A 23,800-nucleotide genomic window follows, 5' to 3' on the forward strand; every position below is an offset into this window, starting at 1 on the left:
GTATGTATATCTCAAAGTTCTGACAGAAATGATCTCACTGTGCTAACTCCACAATTTGTAGCAGCCTTTCTTGTTTCTCTTAATTGTGGTTGTGCTGGAGGAAAAAATATTTTGATCACTGTACAGGCATACTGCAAACAATAAGGTCAGATCATCTCAAGCCTGCTGAAACTCAAAACCAACATCCTTTTTGACAGAACTTTAAAGCAAGGATATTCAATTATGTCCTTAAGAGGGCAGATACCAGAGGAGAAAACAGGCAATTGCTGCTGAAGTTTTTCTCCTCCCAAACTATTTTAACTCTAACCGTTCTTAACCTGAAACTGTTCTTAACCTGAAGCACTTTAGCTAATGGGGCCTCCTGCTGCTGCCACGCTGCCGGAGCACGATTTCTGTTCTCATCCTGAAGCAAAGTTCATAACCCAAGGTAGTATTTCTGGGTTAGCAGAGTCTGTAACCTGAAGCGTATGTAACCAGAGGTACCACTGTATTTTGAAAACCCAATAGCAGCTGCTGATACTGTGTGCATAGTAACATCCTGCAGCAAGGTGGTACAGTGGTACCTCTGGTTACGTACTTAATTCGTTACGGAGGTCCGTTCTTAACCTGAAGCTGTTCTTAACCTGAGGTACCACTTTAGCTAATGATAAAACTTTTGGTTCAACAATAATGTGTTGACATCTTATTCTTTTGTAGCTAGTCTACAACAGGACTGCTATTGCCTCGTTTTGTTTTCTCGATGTGTAGAAAAATGTTTTCCATTTTCAACAACGTTTAGCTCTCATTGCAAACACACCCACATTATTTTAATACTGTGCTTTTCAACACCATTCTTTGCCCTTCCCTTCCTTGCCCTTATTTGTCCTCATCTCCCTTTAATCTAATTGGATCTGGCAACTCACAGCAATTTGTCATCTCCCTTTAATCTGATTGGATGTGGGAACACACAGGATTTTGTCATCTCCCTTTAATCCGACAATGTGGGAACACACAGTATTGTCAATGCTAGCAGTGTAGCTTACATGATTAGCATAATCATAAACAACATGACATAATTACTTTTAAAAATACCTGAGTTGCCAGAGTCAAATGGAACAAAGTGACACTATTGCAAGGAATAAAGCAGAAAACACAGGAAACCATCAAGAGAGAAAGAACACAGCCAGAAAAGAAGAGTCACATACCCAGCTGTGCATTGGGGGGCAGAGGCCTAAGGGGTGTAGGATTTCAGGGTGGATGGTGTAAGTGAACAGGAAAAAAAGTGTCAGTTTTGCCAGCAGCTTGACAAGCAGAGAAGCAAGGGGCGGACACAATATGGGCTGACTAGAAGAAGCTGTAACAAAGAGACACACTTCTAAATGCTGCGCTTATAGGGGGGGGGTTGGGCCCACTTACAATGTGAATGCTCTGCAATCCCTTCATCTAAGTTTAGGTTGTATGTATGTATGTATAAATAAAGGGACATGGGTGGTGCTGTGGGTTAAACCACAGAGCCTAGGACTTGCCGATCAGAAGGTCAGCGGTTCGAATCCCCGCGACGGGGTGAGCTCCCATTGCTCGGTCCCTGCTCCTGCCAACCTAGCAGTTCGAAAACACGTCAAAGTGCAAGTAGATAAATAGGTACCGCTCCGGCGGGAAGGTAAATGGCGTTTCCCTACGCTGCTCTGGTTCGCCAGAAGCGGCTTAGTCATGCTGGCCACATGACCTGGAAGCTGTACGCCGGCTCCCTCGGCCAATAAAGCGAGATGAGCGCCGCAACCCCAGAGTCGGTCACGACTGGACCTAATGGTCAGGGGTCCCTTTACCTTTACGTATAAATAAACCGTGTATCATAAAGACACCATAGCTTCTGTTGTGCCCCATTATCCCAGGACCAAGAGGTAAAAATCTGGCTTGGAGAAAAGCCAATCAGTCCCTCCTGTGATGGTTTAAATCATAAAGGGGCATTGCCTCTTGTAGTTTAAATTATCCTTTCTGGGTAGGTGGGGGACTTGGTAGAAGCACATCTAAATGCAGGTCTGATCCAAGCCCAATTTTCCTACTTTAAAACCCAGGCTGAAGGGTGGCAAGCATTAAAGCCAGACAACTCCCTTAAGGCTAACTTCCAGCCTAGTCAGTTGAGACACTGCACTTGGCAGACCTCTCTTCTAAGGGAGCAAAATGGTAGCATGAGATGTGCATCCCTCAGCCACAACTACTTTGGGAGGAAGGTGGTGAGGATTGAACACGCCCCATCCATCCCAATACTGCAACTGCAAAGCAAAGATAGGGGGAGCTTTACTAAAGAAACTTGGCCCTTCCCTATTTGGACTCTTACCATATCCACAGACAAAGGACTTGTCAAATACAGGGAATTTTATTCCCAGATTTTAAAGAGTTGAGTGCTTTTTGTTGTTGTTTTCTTTAAGTGCAAATTTAATATCACTGATGAGCAAAAACATACCTAGCTAGAATTCAGGTAAGTAGGTGACTTTATAGAGGAAATTCTAAAAGGAGACCTTGCTTATGCCCTCAGTGGCCACGGAAACAATAAGCATGATCCAGTTTAACACAGATCTGGGAAGAAGTGCCAAAAGAGATTTCTTGGCCTTGTAGACAATGTTTCATTGTGTCTCATAGAATGTAGTTTTGTTAAAGGCCTTCACTGTGATCTGCAAGATGGCGTGTACACTCATGAGTATAGATGGACAATACTCACGTATTCCACTAAAGCTATCAACACAACATTAGCATTCAGTAACATGCAGTCCTCTGTAACTCATATCTTAAAATAGCTGCCTGTCCCCGAGAGGATTCCAGAGTTTGCCAACTTAAAAGAGGCAGAATAGGAGGAATACACAGTGGTACCAATCTTTTCTTAAGGGCACCAGTCAAATCTTAAGGTCACCACACCAGCTCTTTAGAGACTAGGTCAGAAACAAGTGTGACAAAATTAGAGCTTTAGATGACCCTGTAGAATTCTATGATTCTAAAACATACTTTTCCTGGATATCTAATCAAACCAGTGATCCAGCCACAACCTTCCTGCCATTAGGTGAGCCCCACAATGTTTTCGTTTTAAATCGCTTCAGCAAAACAGCCAGCTTCCTTGAGTAGCAGCAAAACAGATGGCAGCATCACATAAAGTGTTAGGTAAATTAAATTAGTATATTCAAAATAGCTCCTTCCTTTGAGACCCTCCTTCAATTATACTCATTTAGAGATAAGAAGAGACAGACATTAAGAAACCAGAATACACCTGGGTTGTTTGCACTTGCTTTACTAATTGCCAGACTGGGATAATAAATAGCTCTTAAGTGCACCACAAGAGAAACCTGGAATTACTGTTACCCTATGTAGAAAGTTGAACAAGTGTTGACAGTCCAGTCTCATGACACTGGCATTTCTAATTTTACCAAACAGTTCAGAATGCAGGTCTTGCTGGCTAAACTGTGCTGCAAAACACTGCTGTTCTGCAGACCAGCTAGAGAGAAATAAGGGAAAAGCAATAGCTCAGTGGTACAGCATACAGGGGTCAGCAAACTTTTTCAGCACTGTCCCTCAAACCTTGTGGGGGGCGGACTATATTTTGGAAAAAAACCACGAACAAATTCCTATGCCCAACAAATAACCCAGAGATGCATTTTAAATAAAAGCACACATTCTACTTATGTAAAAACACCAGGCAGGCCCCACAAATAATCTAGAGATGCATTTTAAATAAAAGGACACATTCTACTCATGTAAAAACACACTGATTCCCGGACTGTCCGCAGGCCGGATTTAGAAGGCGATTGGGCCGGATCTGGCCCCTGGGCCTTAGTTTGCCTACCCATGGCATACACTTTGCATGGATTTTTCCATGCAAAGATTACAGGTTCAATCACCTGCATCTCCAGGTAGGGCAGGGGCAGACTCTAACCTAAAACCCGGGAGAGCCACTGCAAGGCAGTGTAGGCAATATTGCACTAGATCAGGGATGTCTAACCGGTCAATCACGATTGACAGGTCGATCTCCGGATGTCTGCTGTCAATCGCATGCTCCCTAGCGATTGCTCTCCAAATGCAATGCATTTAATGTCTGCACCCCTGGCGTTTTCTCTGTTTCTCTCTTTTTTGCAGCAGCAGCAGCAGCAGCAGCAGCAGCAGCAAGATCTGAAACGGAAGCTGGCTAAATCGCAGTATCACAGTTTTCAGTGAGTGATTCCCCCCTCCCTTAATTATCATAACTAGTTTTGCCCCCCCCAAAAAAGCTTAATAACTTTGGTTCCCCCCCCCTTTCCCCCCTCCATCCTCCATGGGTAGATCACTGCCAGTGTTTTTATACTGGGAGTAGATTGCAGTCTCTTGGGCGTTGGAGTTGGGAGTTGCCTGCACTAGATGAAGCAATCGGTCAACTGATTAAAAACTATATTCGATAGACAGAATAGATGCAAACAACCATTTATTAACTACCATAGTGCCTTGCCAAGGAGTGGCAATAAATTTAAGACTCCCCTACTTGCTTAGATTCCACTCTCCACCTGGCAAGATAATGCCAAGATATTGTCTAAAAAGAATCTCTTACACAAACTAAACCCAAATCTGTAACACCCATGCATGAGATGACCCCAAATGATAACTGATATTATTTATATACTCCTAATTATGCAATGATGTAAGTGTGGCATATCAACTTATGTTACAAGCATGTTCACACACTCACACCCAAATTTTGACTTCACAACAACCTTGTGAAATAGGGAAATAGTGCCTGAATCTGAATCTTCAAAATGTGTGTGACAGAGCAGAGTCGGTCTACACCGCACAGGTTCCCACTGTGGCAGCCTCACATTATGTTTACTAGAAAGTCAAGGTTGACGTTCAAGGGATTCTTCAGTCTTACATTACATTTATGAATTGGATCGTTTTACTTGTCCAGTTCAGCCACATCATTCTGGATAGATCAAAAGCCATATGAATAAGACAGCTTTAACTGTAAGCACACACACACTATGGTGATTTAAGATGTCTTTCTCAGAAAAAAATCAAAGCAACAACATTGTAAAATATATAGATACTAAAGCTAATAAAAAATTAAGTATTTTCAAATCTCATGTGGTCCAAGAGAACTCCACAGGCTCATGATCCATTTCAGGGCTCAATACAAGGTGCTGGTACTCACCTATGAAGGCTTACATGGCTTAGGAACAATGTACCTCCAAGGACATCCTCTCCTGAATCAACCTACACATCGACCCAAGTCACCTGCCCATGACATCCTCCTCCTCCTATCTAACCTGGAGGGGGCAACCAGGGACTGGACATTTTTTATTGTGGGACTCTTTGCATTGGGAATTCTTTGCATTGGGAAGCTTGTTTGGCACCTATGCAGTTATCCTTTTGGCACCAGGCAAAGTCCTTTTCCATTATTCCAGGCTTAAGCTTCTTGGTCCCACTTTTAATTGTGGTCCCTGTCATTTTATTTTTTAGATGGTTATTTTATCTGGAAACTGATGTCAAAGGGCAATACACAAATGTATCAGTCTGTAAACAAACATGTGCTTGAATCTCTTTGCACTTAAGTCAGCAGGATTTTAAAGTGCTGAGCTACAGCTGGATCAGTAAACAAGAGCTACCCATTAATATTCAGTGTTGATTAATATATTAAAAGGGAGTGCTACATAGAGCGGGAAGGCCAGAGTCTACCTTCCACACACAACAGCATCACTCTGGAAAAAAGAAAATAACACAGAGGTGGACTTCCCCTTAAAAGCTGCTGCTCATTTAAACATGGAACTCATTATTGCTCTGTCTTCTCACAAAATCCCCAAACCCTGAGGCAAGCTTTGGGCACCTGGGGAGAAATAATGAAACAAGCCGTGTAATATCTCTGACTGCCTGGTTTTGACAGAAGGATTTAATTATAAGCCAGGCAGAGACTACAGGGTGTAAAGGTAGAAACACAAATTAAAGTTCTGACAAATCTAATGCCAGGTCAGAAAGAAGTGCACAGTACAATTATAATCAAGGGCATCTAACTAAATTCACTTTTGTAAACAAAAGAAACCTGACCGATTTTGGCGTACGTAATATAATTGCTAAATAAACAACATGGGATTGCTGCTCCAAAGCCATCCAGTAGTCAAACAGGCAGCAAACACCAGGCAAGAATGGCTTGTACTTTCAAGAAATGAGGATGCTAACCTATCCTGCACCAATTTATACCAATTGCATCTTGCCTCAACTTCAACACAGAGCCGCTCCTATCTGCTCCATCACAAGGAAACACCTCCCTTTAGCCATAATAGCAAAATGTTCAGGAGTAGCATGCCTTTGAATACTAGGCATTGTGGGAAGGTGGGAGGTTGCAGAGAGTGTCACTAGACAAAGACACAGAAAAGGTATTTGAAACAATAAAATGGGTTTACAGTTTAAAAAACAGTTCCATAGCTCATGAGCTTCTCTGCAGTCTTCAGTTTCTGGGAGTGCCCATGGGAAAGACATGCAATGTCAAGAGGCAGCATCATTGCCCAAAGACATTCTGAACCTGGAAACATGGCAAGAAGGATGTGGCAGGGAGGATGTTGAGGGCCTTGTAGTGTCTTGGAGCCACTACAAGCTGGAAAAAGGGAAGTGGAACCCTCAGTCACCTTGTCTAAAATTAGGATAAAAGCTGCAGCCACCAATTTTTTTTTTTTAAAATCCTCCCTTCCCTAATGGTGGTGCTCCCCCCCCCCCAACCATCACACAAATAACTAAGCAGATTTAGAAAAAGGAAAAAGAATAGTGGGGAGATGAAAGTGATAGGATAAAAACAACAGTGGAAGAGAGAGCAGTCTTTTCCTTCATTCCAGCAGCAGCTCTCTAGCCAAGAGGCCTGAGCTGCATCGTAGCCGAGAACAAAGTAGGCAGAGACAGATATGAGAAATGAATCACTCATCTGTAATTCACTCGCTCCTCAGTAACTCAGCACTTCATCCTCTCTCTTTTCTAGTAGATCTCAGGGTTCTAAGTAAAAAAAAGTAGATCCTGCATTTGCAAGTGTGCCCATCCCTAGTTTAGATATAGCCACCTGAGATGTTTCTCTCACTTGTTGAATTATTGTATGTACTCATATTCTGGTGTTGAATAATTATCCATCAAAGATCCCTAGTGCATCCTCTGTCTCCCCCTGCTCCCCACCCCCTACTTGAGGGAATGACTATTAAGCCAGCTAAAGTAGCCGAATACCTCTGTAGATGAAACCATTTTCTCAGTCCTGTAGACACTCTGCAATATTTCTGAGAAGTGACTGGTTTCATGGAAGCATAGAGGCTACTTTGGTAGCAGGTTAACAACCTGCTGCTTGCATTATCTGAGAGATACAGCACTACCCAACACTTCAGTCATTTCTGCTTTCCAACTGAGCTATGCTCCTATTTGCTTTAGCAGCACTCTGTTTTATAAGGCAGCGATCTTAGACAAGCAATAGCACAACAGATTATGCAACCTTTGAAATCCCTTCCTTTTCTCCCAGATTACAATTCTATATTTCTGAGTAGCTTGAAGGTGACAGGAGCCTGATTTTTTTTAAAAAAAATGTCTTGTCTTCTGGAGTGTTGCAAAAGCTGGATAATAGCCAATTCCATAGTTGTCATCCTGAGATGACAAAGCAAATAGCAATCTAGGAAATGCTTAATCAAAGGAAGAAAGCATGCATATGTAATACATACATGCATACATTATTCCAAAGACGAAGACAAGAAAGCTTATCTCACCTCTCCAGTGCTGGTTCTTTAGGTGTGGCAGCTGAAAAAACCTGTTACACAAAGTTCATGTAACATTGTCAGAGACTCTTCTCTATTAGACATGACATCGCAGATAGAGAATACTAACAACAGGCAAGATGGACAAATCATTTGTCCAGCTGCCTTCACTGGGAACAGGATATCTGTTTTAAATAGGGAATGTTCATTTCCCCTCTTCAATTATCACTGTTTTTGTCTCATCAGACTAATACACTTCAGACTAATACACTTCAAATTTTACATTGCAGAGCAGGTCAACACTTCTCTATGACTTCAGGCACTCTTGGAGGTTTCAGAAGTTTGTGGGGTGAGTCAAAGAATTCCCACTGTCTGTTGCAAAAAGAAAGAAGTCATGTGCCAACTAAAAACCATGGCAGACAGATCTGCAAGGGTGGCAAAAAATAAAATAAAAATTAAATGGAGGGGGAAATTACTTTAGTTAAAAACTGCCTTGCTCCTTGAAGACAATATAGAATATTGTTACAAAAGTTGGGTGCCACCCCCACTCTCTGCAAGACTCTGTGGGGGTCCAGGCATTCACCCAGGGTCTGTGACCCTTTGGAGAATTGAGACACAGTGAAGAGTGTTGTATCTTTAAAACAGTATGTTTTTTTTCCACCTTCAGTCTGAATGGAGGGAGTCCAGATCTTACAGCATGGTGCAACCCTGGAGCAGTGGCGAAGCTGCATGCTCTGGCACTGGGGGCGGAGAGGGGGCGGAGGCGTGGCTGGCATGGCGTGCGTCCTGGGGGCATGGCATGCCACCCGCAGGGTCGCGGTGCGCTGTTTGCGGGGGCATGGCGCCCGGCACTGGGGGGGGGTGCATGGCGCATGTCTGGGTGGCAGCTGCAATGGTACCCCCTCCATTATGGTGCCAGGGGCAGTGTGCTCCCCCGCCCCCCCATTCCTCCGCCAGTGCCCTGGAGTCAATGACATCTCTCTCAGCCAGCCTGCCCAAGATGGATCCCATTCCTCCCCCCCTTTCTTCCCAACACACCTTGCTAAAGACTTTCTTTTCCTGACACTTCCAACCCACACCCCATCACCATGGCAGCCTCTGTCTGCCCAGACCCAGCCTCTCAGATGGGCCATCAATCCCTTTTGTCATGTTGATGCCTCTATCCCAGGTGAAGCCCTGGGCTTGGAAAGAAAACTTAGCCTATACTTTTCCACTGACCTCCAATCTTCCCATCAATACTTCAAATAATCAAAATCCTACCAATTATTAATTTCTAGGGTTCAGGGGTGTCCACCCCAAAATCTATAATTTTAACAATCACTGGTATTCGGAGCAGAGCATTAGCTGATATTAATGCACAGGAGTTTGACCAAACTGCGGGAGGCAGTGGAAGACAGGAGTGCCTGGCGTGCTCTGGTCCATGGGGTCAAGAAGAGTCAGACACGACTAAACAACAACAACAATGCACAGGAAAATCCTAGGGGAAAACTATGGCAAGATACTCAGGACCCAGATTGCAAGAATTTTAATTTCCCCCCTTCTCCAATGTTTGAACTACAACTCCCAGCAGGCCCAACCAGCAGGGCCAAAATGGCCATGGATGATGGTGTTTTAGACCAACAACAGCCAAAGGGCCACAGATTCCCATTCCTGCTTTAAGGGAAAAACCCACACCTTAAAAGTTGAGTCTGGGAAGAAAATGGTAACCAATAAAGGCACTTTAAGCTGATCATATACTGCCTATTGAAACTTCTACCCAACAATAGATGGGCATGGCATTTTGGATCAGTTAATGTTTCTGGGATTTATTCAGTGGGTAGATCATTGCTTAAATACTGATTTAAGGGGTTCATTAGATTACTGTAAGGTAAGATCTGTCCAAAAATCAAAGCTAAAATAATAGCAAATACTATTTTGGAAAAACCACCAAAGAGAACTAGTAATTTCTGCAATACAGCGCACTGTACAAGCACTGAACTTTTGACTAGTTACTCCAAAACAAACAAAGACAAGTGCCACAGGCTGTTTTATTACTACTTCCTCTGAATTACAGCAATAACCAGAAAGACACAGAGTTTACATTAATCTTAAAATGAAAAATAAATGGTCATATGTATTATCAGCACTCAGTCCTGTGGAGCTTGTGACATATTGCATTTATTTATATATTTTACCTGCCTTCACTTGAAATGTCAGGGTGGATTACATCATATATTTATAAATAAATAAATCAGTTATTTATTTAGAGCATTTGTTCCCTGCAAAAAGGCTCCCATACTGGCTTTCATAGTGTCATTTAAAAGAAGGCAGCTCTTGCCCATATCTTACAGTTAACAACAAAAACAAAAAAGCCCCACAACATGCAAGGGAAAGGGAACGGGGGGGGGGGGATCAAACTCAGGCATCAATTCTTAAACCGTAATAAACAACCCCACCCATAACTCCTAAACAATATCCATGCACCAGCATTAATCAGCCATTCAACATAAAGAGTTCTCTGTAGACCTGTACACTGCCTTCCCATGTGCATTTTAACATTTTTCAGAGGATGTCTAAAAAGAAGTCTAGAAAAAGACATGAACGTGCCAGCATGAGTTGTTCTCTTTCCTCCTATAGGAAAATGATTTGATCTGAATGTTATTATAAACTGACCATGCATGAAGGGGCAGATGAAGAGTACAGTGGTACCTCGGGTTAAGTACTTAATTCATTCCAGAGGTCCGTACTTAACCTGAAACTGTTCTTAACCTGAAGCACCACTTTAGCTAATAGAGCCTCCTGCTGCTGCCAATTTCTGTTCTCATCCTGAAGCAGAGTTCTTAACCTGAAGCAATATTTCTGGGTTAGCAGAGTCTGTAACCTGAAGCGTATGTAACCCGAGGTGCCACTGTAATGGCTTCCTAGATTTTTGGACCTATTTTACAAATAATGTTTGGGAGAGCCCACATTTTTGCTCTCCTGATCTTTCATACAACCTTTAGCTGACATTGGCTTTCCTCCATGGTTATTTTACTTCCTGTCCTACCAGCACCTTCCCTGAAGTGCAGGGTGGTCCAGCTTTACATACCAAATGGACTGCAAGAGCCTGCTAAGCAAGGCACAGGGCTTTGGGAAGCAGGCCCGAGACTCTGGCAGGAACCCTCTCACCTCCTCCTCAAAGCTGGGAAAGTGCTAACTAGATTTTGAAAAGGACACTATGAGAGCCCTCAAACCCAGCACTTTGCTTAGCTGGCTTTGGAAAGGCAGCACAAGGGCTGGCGGGGGGCGGGCACCAAGTGTTTCTGAGGGCCACAGAAAGAGGCCTCGAGGGCTGCATGCGGCTCTTGGGTCACATCTTCGATTATCGTGGCTTAGTGTTTTTGGAAGATGGAGAGTGGGTCTGTGCTTTTTGCATTTCATCAGACAAGCTTGTCTGCTTCCAGGAGAGGCCTTTAATAGGCTACAAATAGGCTCACAAGCAACAATATACGAAAAATGTAGCCTATCTTTTTATTTCTTCCAATCGTCATGGACAAGCCACCACAATTCTGATACCTTGGGTTAATATTTTACAAATTTACAATCTTTATAAACTCATTACTCACCAAAGATGCCAAGTCTCTCTAAACGTAAAGGGTATATATACACACCTCCAATAACTTTTCCTGTCTTGTTTCAATATGCTTTTCTGCCTCTATAATCTAGTGCAGGGATGTCCAACAGGTTTTGGTAGATCGCGGTCTATCACTGGCTCCCTTTCCTTAGAGGTGTTAAAATAGAATCCTGCCCTGCCCCCTTGCCCCGTGATCCATTGCTGCATGATCTGCAGAACAGAAGGAGTTTTTGAAGTGAGGCTGATTGTTTCATCAGTGACAATTAGGTGAGCAACTTTTCCCCTTTCTGCCTAAAAAAGCTCAACAACTTTGCCTCGAACCCCCCCCCCCCAAAACACGGGACTTTCCTCCCTAAAAAAAATAATAATCTTAACAGCTTTGCCCTGAACCCCCCACCCCCAAAAGGGGTAGATCACTGCCAGGTTTTTATTCTGTGAGTAGATCACTGTCTCATAGGAGTTGGCCGTCCCTGATGTAGTAAAACATTCTCACTGTTCTTGCTCATAAATTAGCTGGACTGCAGGGAAGGTGTTAAAATGATGTTTGCTTTCTTATATTTCACTTTTCGTCTGTGATCTACCTTAAGCAGCTAATAGCTATAGCCTCAATGTAGTAATTTCATCTGTTGTATTATAATCATTTTAATCTAATGCATTGTTTATTTTGAATCATACTTTCACTGTTTTAAATAGGTATCTACAATATTTCACCACTTGTCCATTATATTTAGAGGGTACTCTCATTTTCCTACTCATATTGAAATACTGCCCCTCAATGAGGCCAAACTTAGATTCACAAAATGTTTAGAGGATTGAGTACCCCTATGCCCCCCAGGGGGAAAAAAGCACTGTATTTAAGAAATGTTAAGCTCTCTTAGTTGTGGCTATGGCTTTTGGTCACTGTCCATATTCCCAATGCAGCAAATTAATACAGACTGAATTTTAAAAAATGATTTTTCACAATGCATTGTGGAGAGCCAGGGTCTGAATCATTCCCTTCAGGTTCTGCAGTTGCAGTCAGCAAAAGTAGGGCATCTGTAATGCCCTGGGGAATTGCCGTATATAACTGATGGGCTGCATTTGGCTTGGTGGGTCACAAATAGCACACAAGTGCCTATATGGAAAATATGAAGTCTTGCATTTTTTAAGATTATAAAAAATGAACTATCACTTACTTAAAAAGGGAATCTGTGCAGTTTTAAAAATATGTCCTTTTTAAAAAAAGGCTTAATTCTTTGACCATTAGCTGAATGATTCTATAGAATCTCATAATATGCCACTTCTCAATGGATTAACTTGTTCATATACATGCAGAGGCTCATGGCACATTCACACATGTCACCACTTGATGCTGCAGCCATTAAGTGACCAACATTCATACGCAAACACTTTGCAGATGCAGATACAAGACATGACACCACAGAAGACAAGCAGTCCTGTCTCTTGCCTAGATTCTCATGAACTTGTTAACACAGACCAGTTTTAGCACATCATCAGTATTGCAACCAAGAAGTCCAACTGTTTGATAAATGGTCTAGTCTACAACGTTCAAATAAAATCTCCTGCGTTAATTGCATGCCAAGCGCAGTTAATGGCAGGCACTCAAGAAACCATTGTTGAACTGACCAAGGCAAGGGAAAAAAAAAACATTCCAGAAATGTTCCAGCTTTATAAAAAGACCCAGACAAGCTACAAACGATAACAAGTTTAAAGTCACTCCCAATTTACAAAGTAAAATAAGAAGGCAAATTATACTTGTTAGCTTAACTCATTTAAGCAATGCCCTCATGACCGAAGTGCACATTCCCCAAACAGTTGTACAATGGTACCTCGGGTTACATACGCTTCAAGTTACAGACTCCGCTAACCCAGAAATAGTACCTCGGGTTAAGAACTTTGCTTCAGGATAAGAACAGAAATTGTGCTCCGGTGGCACGGCAGCAGCTGGAGGCCACAGTTAAAGTGGTGCTTCAGGTTAAGAACAGTTTCAGGTTAAGAATGGACCTCCGGAACGAATTAAGTACTTAACCCGAGGTACCACTGTATTGCTTCCCTTCGCCCTTGGTACTCTTATCCCAGCTACAATTTTCTCTATTACTGCTTGAAGAGCTAACTAAACCTAATACAGGTTCAAAAAAAAAAATAGCCTTGTTTGTGATGCAGCAATAAACCAATTATTAAAGTTTACAGTAAATTGCTAATAAATAATAGACAATAACTTTCTTGCAACTGAAGTCTGAAAGCTACAGTAGCTTATTTTTTACTGCTACTACATTTATTTGTTATTCCCATGGAACTAAAAAAACTAGGCACCATGCAAAACATTTTAAAAGGTAACCTCAATCCACAGGCTAACAGTTCAATGCAGAAATGGTAAGAAATTGGAAAAAATAAGATGTAAAAATGAGAAAAACAGAGGCCAAAGAGATCATAACAGATACGACTTATGTTTCACTTACTTATGCAAAAAAACAACAACCAGTACCCGTCAAGAGTGTCCATTTGGACAATGAAGCTCATATGTTTTTGTGTTTGCATGCAAAGCTAAACCAAAGTTTCCTGTGATATGCAGGAATCATTGGGCTTGTGTGTTCCCCATCCCACACAGCTATAAAGAAGAGATCAGAAGCATATACTTCCATTCTCAATTAACTGTGATTTGGAATTATGTACGGATACAGATAAACTGTAACCAATCTAAACTGTAGATAAACCAAACAAGCCAACTTTGTGCCGTGGTTAATAATCATGAATTGTTCAGATAAGGCATAGTTAAAACACGAACTGTAGCTCATGGTCTGAACAAAGTGACAAACGGCAATTATTTGAAAATGGAAATGGCTGTGCTGGAGGAGGAGGAAGGGCACAAGCTCACATGCATAATATTTAACTATGATTTACTGTAACATCTGAACCCATGTCACCCATTCTAGATGTGCCATCTTTTTCAGTGTCAGATTCTGGGATGACCTAGAATGCATTTTACCGTTGCTACGCATCTGGCAGTTGATCAAAAGGTTGGTGGTTTGTGTCCACTCAGGTATGGCAGTGGGCAGTATTCCTGCATTGCAGGAGGTTGGACTAGATGACAGCTGGGGTCCCTCCCAACTCTTTGGTTCTATGATCTGTGCCCTAGTCATCAAATTCAAAGAGCACAAGCTATTCTGTAGTGAGCTTGCAGAAATGAGCTCATTTTATGTGATGGTGAGAATGACATTCATAAGACTTTTGTATCTATAATTGCCCTTTATAAACAGAATTTTAAGATATCATTTATCCATTCAGATATAGAATGATGTTCCCTTTTAAAGACTTGGCAAGTGAACAATGCTTCAGTGTCTCAATTAATTTGGGTCAGTTTTCAGTGAGCATGTTCGCTTGGCCGGGGGGGGGGGCGTCGGGGGAAGGCTGGGTTCAAAGGACAATATCATTACCAAGTATTTAAAGAATTAACTTAGCAAAATGCTAACAGAGTGAAAGACATGCTAACTGCAAAGGTTAATCAACAGTTGTGAAATAATGAAATTAATATGTTCTAAAGCAGAGGTGGCTAACCTCTCTCAGGGCTCCATTAAAGGCTGGCTATTCCTCCACAGATCACATGACAAAAACGTGCATACACTCATGGAGGCACACATTCCGCAGATAGGGGACAGATAAACACTTTGCATACAGAGACACAGAGACATTGCTGGGGATAGCAGAGAGACGCAGCAGAGACACTGTCCTGGGGGAAGAAAACCCAGGTTGCACAACTACAATTTTTGTTTTAAACTATAAAAAAGTTTAGAAGACAAAAATCAGCTATTAAATGTGGTTGTGGGTTTCACTACCAAGCAAGGGATCACAATGAAGAATATGTGTAGACCACCAGATAGAAGGAAGCCCTCATTCCTATTTGATAAAACCACGATCCAATTAAAAAGACAGGCTGCTTGCTTCCTGCAGAAGGATAATCTTGGCTTCTCTGTAGTTAACCAGAGACAAATAGGTGATTAACTGACAATATTCAGATGGTCTGCTGAATGCCAACTCTAGAGCTTTTCTTGCCACAGTTAATAGTAGGCAGTAAATTAAGTTCAGTTCAACATTTCTAAAATAAGGCACACCATGACACTTCTATTTCTGTTACATAGCATCGCAGACTGTTTCCCCCTCCCTGACACACATCTTTTTAAGACAGGAACTTCAATTCTGGCATGCAGATTGCCAATACGGTGCCCAAGGGCACCAGTGTGCTCACCGGTACTTCTTAAGACACTCACAAAAGTCCTAAGTAATTATTGGTTCAAAAAGCCATAAGAAATGCTTTTCCTGCTCAGTTCCTGTTTGCACTACCTCAGCCTCTTCTGCACTGAATATGCCCCCTTAAACATACCACATTTTATTGGGTGCCAGAATATTGGATGGCCCACCTTGCCATCCATTCTGAACAGCGGAGAGGTGCGATGAGTTTTTCTCTGTGAGCAGGTGTAACAGTGGCAATATAGAGATCCCCCCACCCTCCCGATGCATAGATGGGGCAACAGATGCTCACACCATACTTTGTCTATTTCTGCTCTTTTAGGTGTGGCAGTCATTTCGTATTATGCCATTTTAGGACTGGCACCCATTGTACTCTCTCAAAAGTCCACATGTGCCCTCTAGCCCAAAAAGGTTGGCAACCTCTGGCCTACAGCATAAAAAGACAATTCAAGTGAGACAAAAACCAGATTTTTGATTCCTAATCAGCAAAAATAGACAGGCAGTAGGAAGTGTCCATGAACCATGGCTGTGTTACTATTAAGGCTATTCTGCAACACTACAATCCAATTAGATTTTACTCAACAAGCAGCACCTTGATGAGATGGTTATCTGGAGTGTCAGTTGATGTTTCACTGGAAAGAACAGGCAGCTTCACTCTTTCCCAAAACAGAGACAAGCTTTCTTGGAGGGAGTTGTATGTGTGAATGATGTACCACTTACAGATTGCATGTGGCACATGTGAACTCACATGCATGCTTCCATCCATTCATGAAGGGACAAGCAGGCTATTATTACACCCATAGTAAAGCTACTCAGCATACTATTGGATCAAATATGTTTAATTAATGCAAGCCTGTAGGGTGAAGAGACACCACATGTAGCTTGTTCTCAGACTTCAAGGTCAGAGAGCGTTAAAATAGAGTATTGTTGTGACACAGTTGTTGTTAAAAGGTCTAAACAGCTGGGAGCCTAGCTTGGATCAGAGAATAATTATAAAACAAAGACACATGATGGTGCAGCTGTTTGAAAACTATGTTATCAGGACTCTGCTGGAAAAGAAAAAGGGCTAGAATAAGAACGCAATGGGCGGGGAAGAAGCAAAAGTACAGTTGCTATGACTCTAACTACACCTTATTCTAGGTCACCAACGACTAATATTAGGTTAATGTGAATTCCTATATCGCACAAAAAAAGCATATGGCCCTAACACAGAAACTTATATGCAAGCAAGTAGTGCCTTCATATTTTGCTTTTACCCTGGAACAGAGTGATGTGTGTGGTGCATTTTAATTTTCAGTGAACTATATACTGGCACCATCCTTCAAGATGCATGCCTAGATACTTCAGCGCTGCACCAAAAATAATCTTGCCATAAAAAGAACTAACAGTACAAGAGCCTGTTAAGCTCTGAATCTGCCTCATACACATTAACATGGAATACAATCCAGTCATATTCAAAAATAGACCCATAGAAATTAATGACCATGAATGTCTTAGGACCATTAATGTAAATGGGGTTGGTTACCACCCATTGTATTCCAGTAGAATTCTGTGGAGCAGCAAACAGTGAGAAGATAGAAAAAGATGAAATGTTTAGTGCTGCCACTGAGCTTTCACCTGAAGTGAACTTTGACGTGAACCTGGAGATTCTTCCTGAAATAAAAACATGCAAGGAATTTTGAAGAAAGAAAGAAAAAAAGAGTTATGATAAAGACTAATGAATCTTGTCAGAGTTTCCCTCCTTATATTTATGTTATTACAATGACACACTAGATTCTTGGGGACATGGTAGATTTAGATAATAAAGCAAGTGAAGAATAAAATGCTTGATGCAAATGTTTCTAACTTTAGAGGTCTTTGTAACTGTTGTGTAATCAGAGGATCTTAAAAGAAGGGGCACACATACCTACCTGTTCTAGATATAACCATTGATTCAAATAAAGCCACAGCTATTAGCCGCTCACAGTGCAATCCTATGGATGTCTCCTATGGATGATTTCAACGGGCCTTACCGTGTGAAAAGGATTGCAGCATCAGCCATTAGTTTCACTACTGATCAATAGCAATATAACCCCTCAACAAGCAACTTATCGATAAGGATTTCATTAGGAAAGAATGAAATGAAGACCAAAAATAGCAGCAGCTGAAAGGCATGAAAATGATTTGATTTACTTGGCTTTTATCCATCTCCACACTTTTTAAAATCCACAAACCAGAAAGAAAACAAAAGGAAATGTATGCATCAGTGGGGCAGTGTCAAAGAAAAATTAGATTTCCATGGTAACAAGCTACAGCCTAGGTAACAAAAATGCCTGCTAACAGTTGTGAGGCAGTTGCCGATATGGATTTTTTAGTATCAGATGGCTCTAAATATAAGCTCTTGCCTACAGCCTTAACGCACAATAGATATCGTTACAAACCTTTTTTGTGTGTGGAAAAAATCGACTTAGATTTGAAGACCTGTTCCATAGCATGAACCTGGCTAATAAAAAGTTCACTAAATTATAGCACAGATGGCTCACATTTTCATAGTTAGAAGCTGCAGGTTATTGCTGGCTAGCAACACTTATTTTTTACACAGCAAGTTTCAAGCATTTCACACACTTCACATACATTGGGCAGGTTCACAGGTAACCTCAAAATGTAGTATGTCATTTAAAAGGTCAGTCTTGGCTTACACAGTCCCTTGTCCCTTCTCTTTATGCAGTGGCATAGCAACCCCAGTTGGGGAGCCACCACCATTTTTTAGCTTTTTTTGGAATAAATCACCAAAACTTCCATACCTGATGTTTTGAGGGACAGGCAGTGGCTTTGCCCCCCTGCAATGCCTGAGACACCCACCAAAGACCATGTCTCCCTACAGCCCCACCCCCGTGCTGCCCAGTGATCCCCCCGAGCCGCTCCTTTCCTTCACTACTGCTTCATTCATTTAGATAAACTTATTTTCCTCCTATTCAGAACAGTTCGCCATTACATCCATCAGACTATGGTTTCTTACTCTGGTTCAGAAGGTCACCATAGTTCACCACTTTATACGTTAGTACGAACTATGTACGAACTAAATGGGGAAGTAAATGGGGAAGTAAATAAATGAGAGCCAATTATCCAGGAACTTTACAACAATCCTATGAGGTAGTCCAGTATTATAATTCTTATATTGCTGATGGGTGAGGGCCACAGCTGTGAGATTTAGCAGCTTGTTTAAAGTTTCATAATGAGTTCATAACTGAGGTGAGATTTGAACCAAGGATTTGATGGCTTGCAGCTGCTGCTTTTAGCTATGTAAGAAATATGTAAGAAATCTGGATGTGCCTGTTCAATGTCCATGAATAATAGGTATGGGAAGATTTTACATGTTCTCTTTAGGTGATGGAGGCAAAATAAAACAATCCCAAATTGCTTAAGCCAGCAATTCCTAAAGTAATGGATATATAAACACACAGCACATGTCTTTGTTGGGTTCCTCATACAATGTAGCACAAGGGACTTCCAATTTTCTACCCAAAGAGATTCTCCCCCCCCCTTCCCCATGGATGGTTCTTACCAAAGTATTTATCTTTATCTATACAATTGTGATTGAATGCTAATCAATCATAGGTGAATGAATACTTTGCAAATAAAGCAGTATTCAGCAAAATATAATCTAGTCATGTTTAAGGAGAAATTTTTCACAGGATACTTTGAATTTTTTTGCACCCAAGGCAGTAAATATGTATGCAGGTCCTGGTATGCAGATTTCAAATGTTACCTCCTCAGGACATAAAGAGCTATGTACAATGCATCCAACCAATGTATTACTGAGTATTTTAAATATTAACTCACATGTCCTTTTGTAGTTGTGTGTGGAGAGTCAATACTGCAACAGGGTAATCTTAACACCTGCTTCCTAACTTTATGAAGTGAATGCCTACCCATCAGAACGGCACACAACTTTTAAAGTGAAAATAGTATTCTTAAAGCTACAAGCAGCCCACATGTGCACACGCACTTCCACACAGAAACTGCTATTTTTACTAAACAGAAAGACAACCCTGGTGTACTTGGTTGCTGAAAAAAACAACTCTGAAGCTTTGGTATGCAGCATATTTAAACAGAAGTTTTTCTTTCTTTCCCAAGCACTGCAGAGGCAGGAATTTCAGGTTCAATGCAAAAATACATTATCCAAAAAATGTCATTTCTGACAATGGTGCATTGCAATGTAATTTTTTTGACTCTATACCACCCATAGTAAATAGTAAGGATACCTTCCCATGCCACTTTAATTGCTACAAAGCAGATAAGTAGCTAGACTATTCTAACCTATATCTTCAGCAATAAGAAGCTAAATTTTGCAGCAAGTTAGGAAATCCTTATTTCTACTTCTCTGTGATTTCTAGTGAAATCAGTCCTGAATTTCAGGCACATAACAGTAAACATATTTTTAACATTTGTATTTTCAAGGCAAACAATATCATTCAGTGTGAAGCCATGAAAAACACTGGGAATGAAACTCAGGTGATTACAGGGATCGTCATCATTAATAATGGCTTCACACTTCAGGACAATCAATAAATCAAGTCCCCACAATAATAGCTGGTAGCTGCATAATTCCTGGGAAAACAACTATTTCTCAAACTGAACCAAGTCCAAATTTGTACTAGCAACCAGAAGCTGTGAAAGCATCCAAAAACCTAGCCTTACCTGTTTCAATAAGAACTTGTCTTCTGCATTGACTTTGAGAGAAATGGCCAGATGGATGGTAGACAGCACCGCACCACTGATGACCGCAGCCCTCATCCTGACTGGCAGCAAGGTGTAGATGCTGTAGATGAAAAAGATAGTCCACCAGATGCCCTCCGAGGCACTTCGGGGCTGCATCAGCAAGCAGCCAACCACTTGAACGGCCAACACCACCAGAATGACAGAGTAGCACATGAGCCACATGTGGTCCTGGTGGAAATCATTGCGATTGCAGATGGCACCCAGAGCCACCATAAGCAGGATGGCCAAGGACAGCACCACCACATAGGGCACCTGGTAGTAGCCGTGAACGGTGTGGAAGAGCAGCATGACCAGGCACACTAAAACCAACACTGCCATCAGCATGGTCAGGCTGCTCTGATTAAGACGGAAAAAGTAGCGCTGGTAGAGGTGCTCCAGTTTCTCCGACTGAAACTTTTTCGACCTGAAGATCTGCAGCAAGCTACCACAGCAGCTGCCCATGGAGAAGACCATCTCAGACCGCCCTTCGCCATCCAGTTCTTCCTCCTCCTCCAACTCATCAATCTTGGCTTTGATCCGCTTCTCCTCTAGCCCCAGTTCCACACAGCGTGGATGCACCTCACCCTGCTCCACACCATAGCGCCTAGGACTCATGGCAAGCGATGGGTCTCCTGCACGGCGAGAGTGCTGGCTCTTGTCAATCCCATGATCCTGCCAGGCAGACTTGGACCTGAAGCTCATCATCCTGCAGCCACTCACCCCGTGGTTCCTGCTGCTTGGTGACTCGTAGTCTTCATCACTTCTCCACCTGCTTTCCATACGGGAAGCTTTTTTTACTGAGGCCCTGGTAGAAAGAGGATAGGAATAGCCATTGGCTCTGGAGTCAGCCTCTCCCCAGGCAGAACGATGCTGTTCCGCACCTCCACCCCTGGGCACAGCAGAAGCTGCAAACCCCGGAGGGCTCACACTGTTGGAGCGGGACATGCCCTGCCAAGTCAGAAGAGAAGGGGAAGGGATTGTGGGGGCAAGTTATAAAGGAGTAGGAGGGAGAGAAATAAAATCACAAGGAATTCCACTCATAGCAAGGAAGAACCAACACTTCTGAGCAGTTTCTCTCACCCTATGGTGGAAGGTGCAGCAGAGGAAAGACATGTGTGTGTGTGAGTCCTGGCCGAGTCCAAATAAAACAAAGTTCTCAGTGATAAAGGAATTCAAACCCTTAAGGTGACTGGTTCGCCAGCCAGTTGAATTCCCCTTCCCTCCAGAGGCTGCTGGGAATAGGGGGAAAAAAATCAACCAGAATTTAAAGAGATCCACTGAGAGCTGGGAGGCAAGTTCCCTTACCTATGGAACTCTGGTGAGGATTCCCACCCTGTCATTTTCACAAGTCCCCAGTGCTTTGGCCATTTGTTGAAACACGACTTCCATGCATAGAAAAGCAAATGTGATGGAGGCAGCTGGGGTTTTGTTTTCTCCCGCACCTTAAGCAAAGACCACCTTCCAGTCGAAATGCATCATCAGGGAAAAAGCCACCACGATAATTCCTCTCTCAGTGTGAAGTCAAGGCGATCCTGCCGCCGCAAAAAGGACCTGCTGGTCAGAAAGGTCCTAAAGAGGCTGCATATTTCAGTCGCTGATAACGCTCTCCAGGAAGCGGAGCAAAACGACCCAGTACCGTCATTCTTAATTTTGCCCCGCGGGCAACTGCTTATTTGTTGGTCATCTAGAGAGGTGGTGCAGAGGGCAGCCACAGCAGCAGCGCTGGAGGCGTTGGGAAGCCGGCTGGGTCATTGTTTGATCCCTCCTATTTAAGGAAGGTGGCCCTACAAATTGGCTTGGAGAACCACAAGCAAGCAAGCCTCCCAGACACCCCTCTTTCCCGGCTCTTCCTTCTCAAGGCGAACACGACATTGCTGCAATGGGGAAGGAATGGCAAACAGCAGCAGCCCTCGAAGCCTTGAGTTAAATGTATTTATTGCAAGCTCTCGACTCAAATCGGAGACTGGAGTGCCGGAGGCACCATCCTTTTCCCTGCTCGAATGAACCAAATGGGTGGGATTGCTGAGGCTGCTGGGACGGCAGTGCTGCTTGCCCTTGGGATGGCACATGGGAGGGGGGAAAATGTATAAAAATAAACAAGATCTACGGGGTGATTCAAATCAAGGACGGCGGGGAAGAGGTGGGGGAGGGGAAGAAGAGGCGCAGGTGGGTGATCAGAAGAGGAGAGATTCCTGCGTCTATATCATCTCTCCAGCGAACAGATCCATGGAGGGAGTCCTCCGCCAAAAAGCCGACGTTGCACTGCTGCCTCCGTGCGAGGATGCGCTGTCTCCACTGCAGGGGCCAGCAACAAGCAGCACGGCTCGCTCTTCCGCCGAAGCAGCGATGCAAAATACAAAAACAAAGCGGGGTGGGGGGAACCCCACAGCACCACACAAATTTTTCCACAACGAGGGGAGGGGATGGAAAAAGACCCGCCGAGGCTGACTCCGTACTGCTTATGCACACTCCACCAGCCGCCTCCTCCTCCTCCTCCTGCTGCTGCTTCTACTGGGTCTCAATGTATCGGCGTGCGGTGTGGAGGGCTAGGGATGGGGCAGCCTTCTGTGCCCCTTGCAGCCAGCCAGAAGAGTGGTCCTCAGCTCATTGCAAAGAGAAACGGCACCTCCCGCGAAGAGCCGCCGCCGCCTCGGCCTCTCCTAGCAGATAACAGGACCGGCTCCCCTAAGCGAAGCTGCAGCAGCGGCGGCAGCTGCCTCACCCGGCCCGGCCCGGCGCGCGCTCGCTCCCTCACACGCTCCTCTTTGCAGGAGAGAGGCAACCCGCCCCTTTCAAAACCAGGCTTTGTACGGCCCCTCTTTCACAGAAGCGACTGGCCGGCATGGCTCCGCCTCACGCTCGGCCCGATTGGCTGGCGACCAGGCGCCGCTTTCCGCCACAGCGCGGGCTCCAGGGAGCTGGGCGGCCGAATCGGCTTCCCTTCCAATAGGTTGCCCAGTTAGGAGGGAGGAGGGCGGGGAATGTTGGAAGCCGCGGCTGCAGCTGGCATCTGCAAAAAAAATCAGAGTCAGATAAATAATTAAAGAATGGCCGCCTCCCGCACGCGCGAGGAGCTGGGGGGGAGGGGCCCTCCTCTGGTGTAGTTTTAACTCCTTCGGGGGCATTGCCGCTGAGCCGGATCTAGAGGAAAGCGCCCTCATCACAGCAGGGCGGAATAGGAATCACCTGCCTTAAGGACTGTACGCTGATTGTATTATTTCTGTGCTTGTAAGCGCTAGAATACCCACCTAGACTGAATGAGGAGCAACCTGCGTGGATAAACATACGAAGTTCCCTTTTACTGAGGCAGACCACTAGCCCAGTATTGCCTACTCTGACTGGCAGCTGCGGTTCTTGGGCATTTCACAGCTCGTGCTAACTCGTGTTGTGTTTTTTAGCTGGAGAGCCAGAGGAGTTGTTTGTTCTGGTCAAACTTCAAATCTCTTTCAATATTTGGCCAGTCCCATATAGAGACAGGGAAATAAATTTGCATCAAGCATCCCCAGCATCATCTACC

The 23,800-nt window shown here is 43.4% G+C and overlaps 1 protein-coding gene across 4 annotated transcripts in view; it reads right to left on the bottom strand.

Moving 5' to 3' along the window:
• The window catches only part of ADCY5 (adenylate cyclase 5), a 177,789-nt gene extending 154,635 nt beyond the window's left edge, over positions 1-23,154 (bottom strand). For 2 of the 4 annotated variants that reach the window (XM_053403988.1, XM_053403971.1), the window contains exon 1: positions 20,224-23,154. In XM_053403988.1, the coding sequence (XP_053259963.1) occupies positions 20,224-21,228 (1,005 nt within the window). In that variant the 5' untranslated portion in view covers positions 21,229-23,154. The remainder of the gene's footprint in view (positions 1-20,223) is intronic. The other 2 variants (XM_053403979.1, XM_053403965.1) reach the window with 2 other exon arrangements.
• Between the last annotated feature and the right edge of the window lie 646 nt (positions 23,155-23,800).

Source organism: Podarcis raffonei, chromosome 1 (assembly GCF_027172205.1).
Source record: "Podarcis raffonei isolate rPodRaf1 chromosome 1, rPodRaf1.pri, whole genome shotgun sequence".
Lineage (NCBI taxonomy): Eukaryota > Metazoa > Chordata > Lepidosauria > Squamata > Lacertidae > Podarcis > Podarcis raffonei.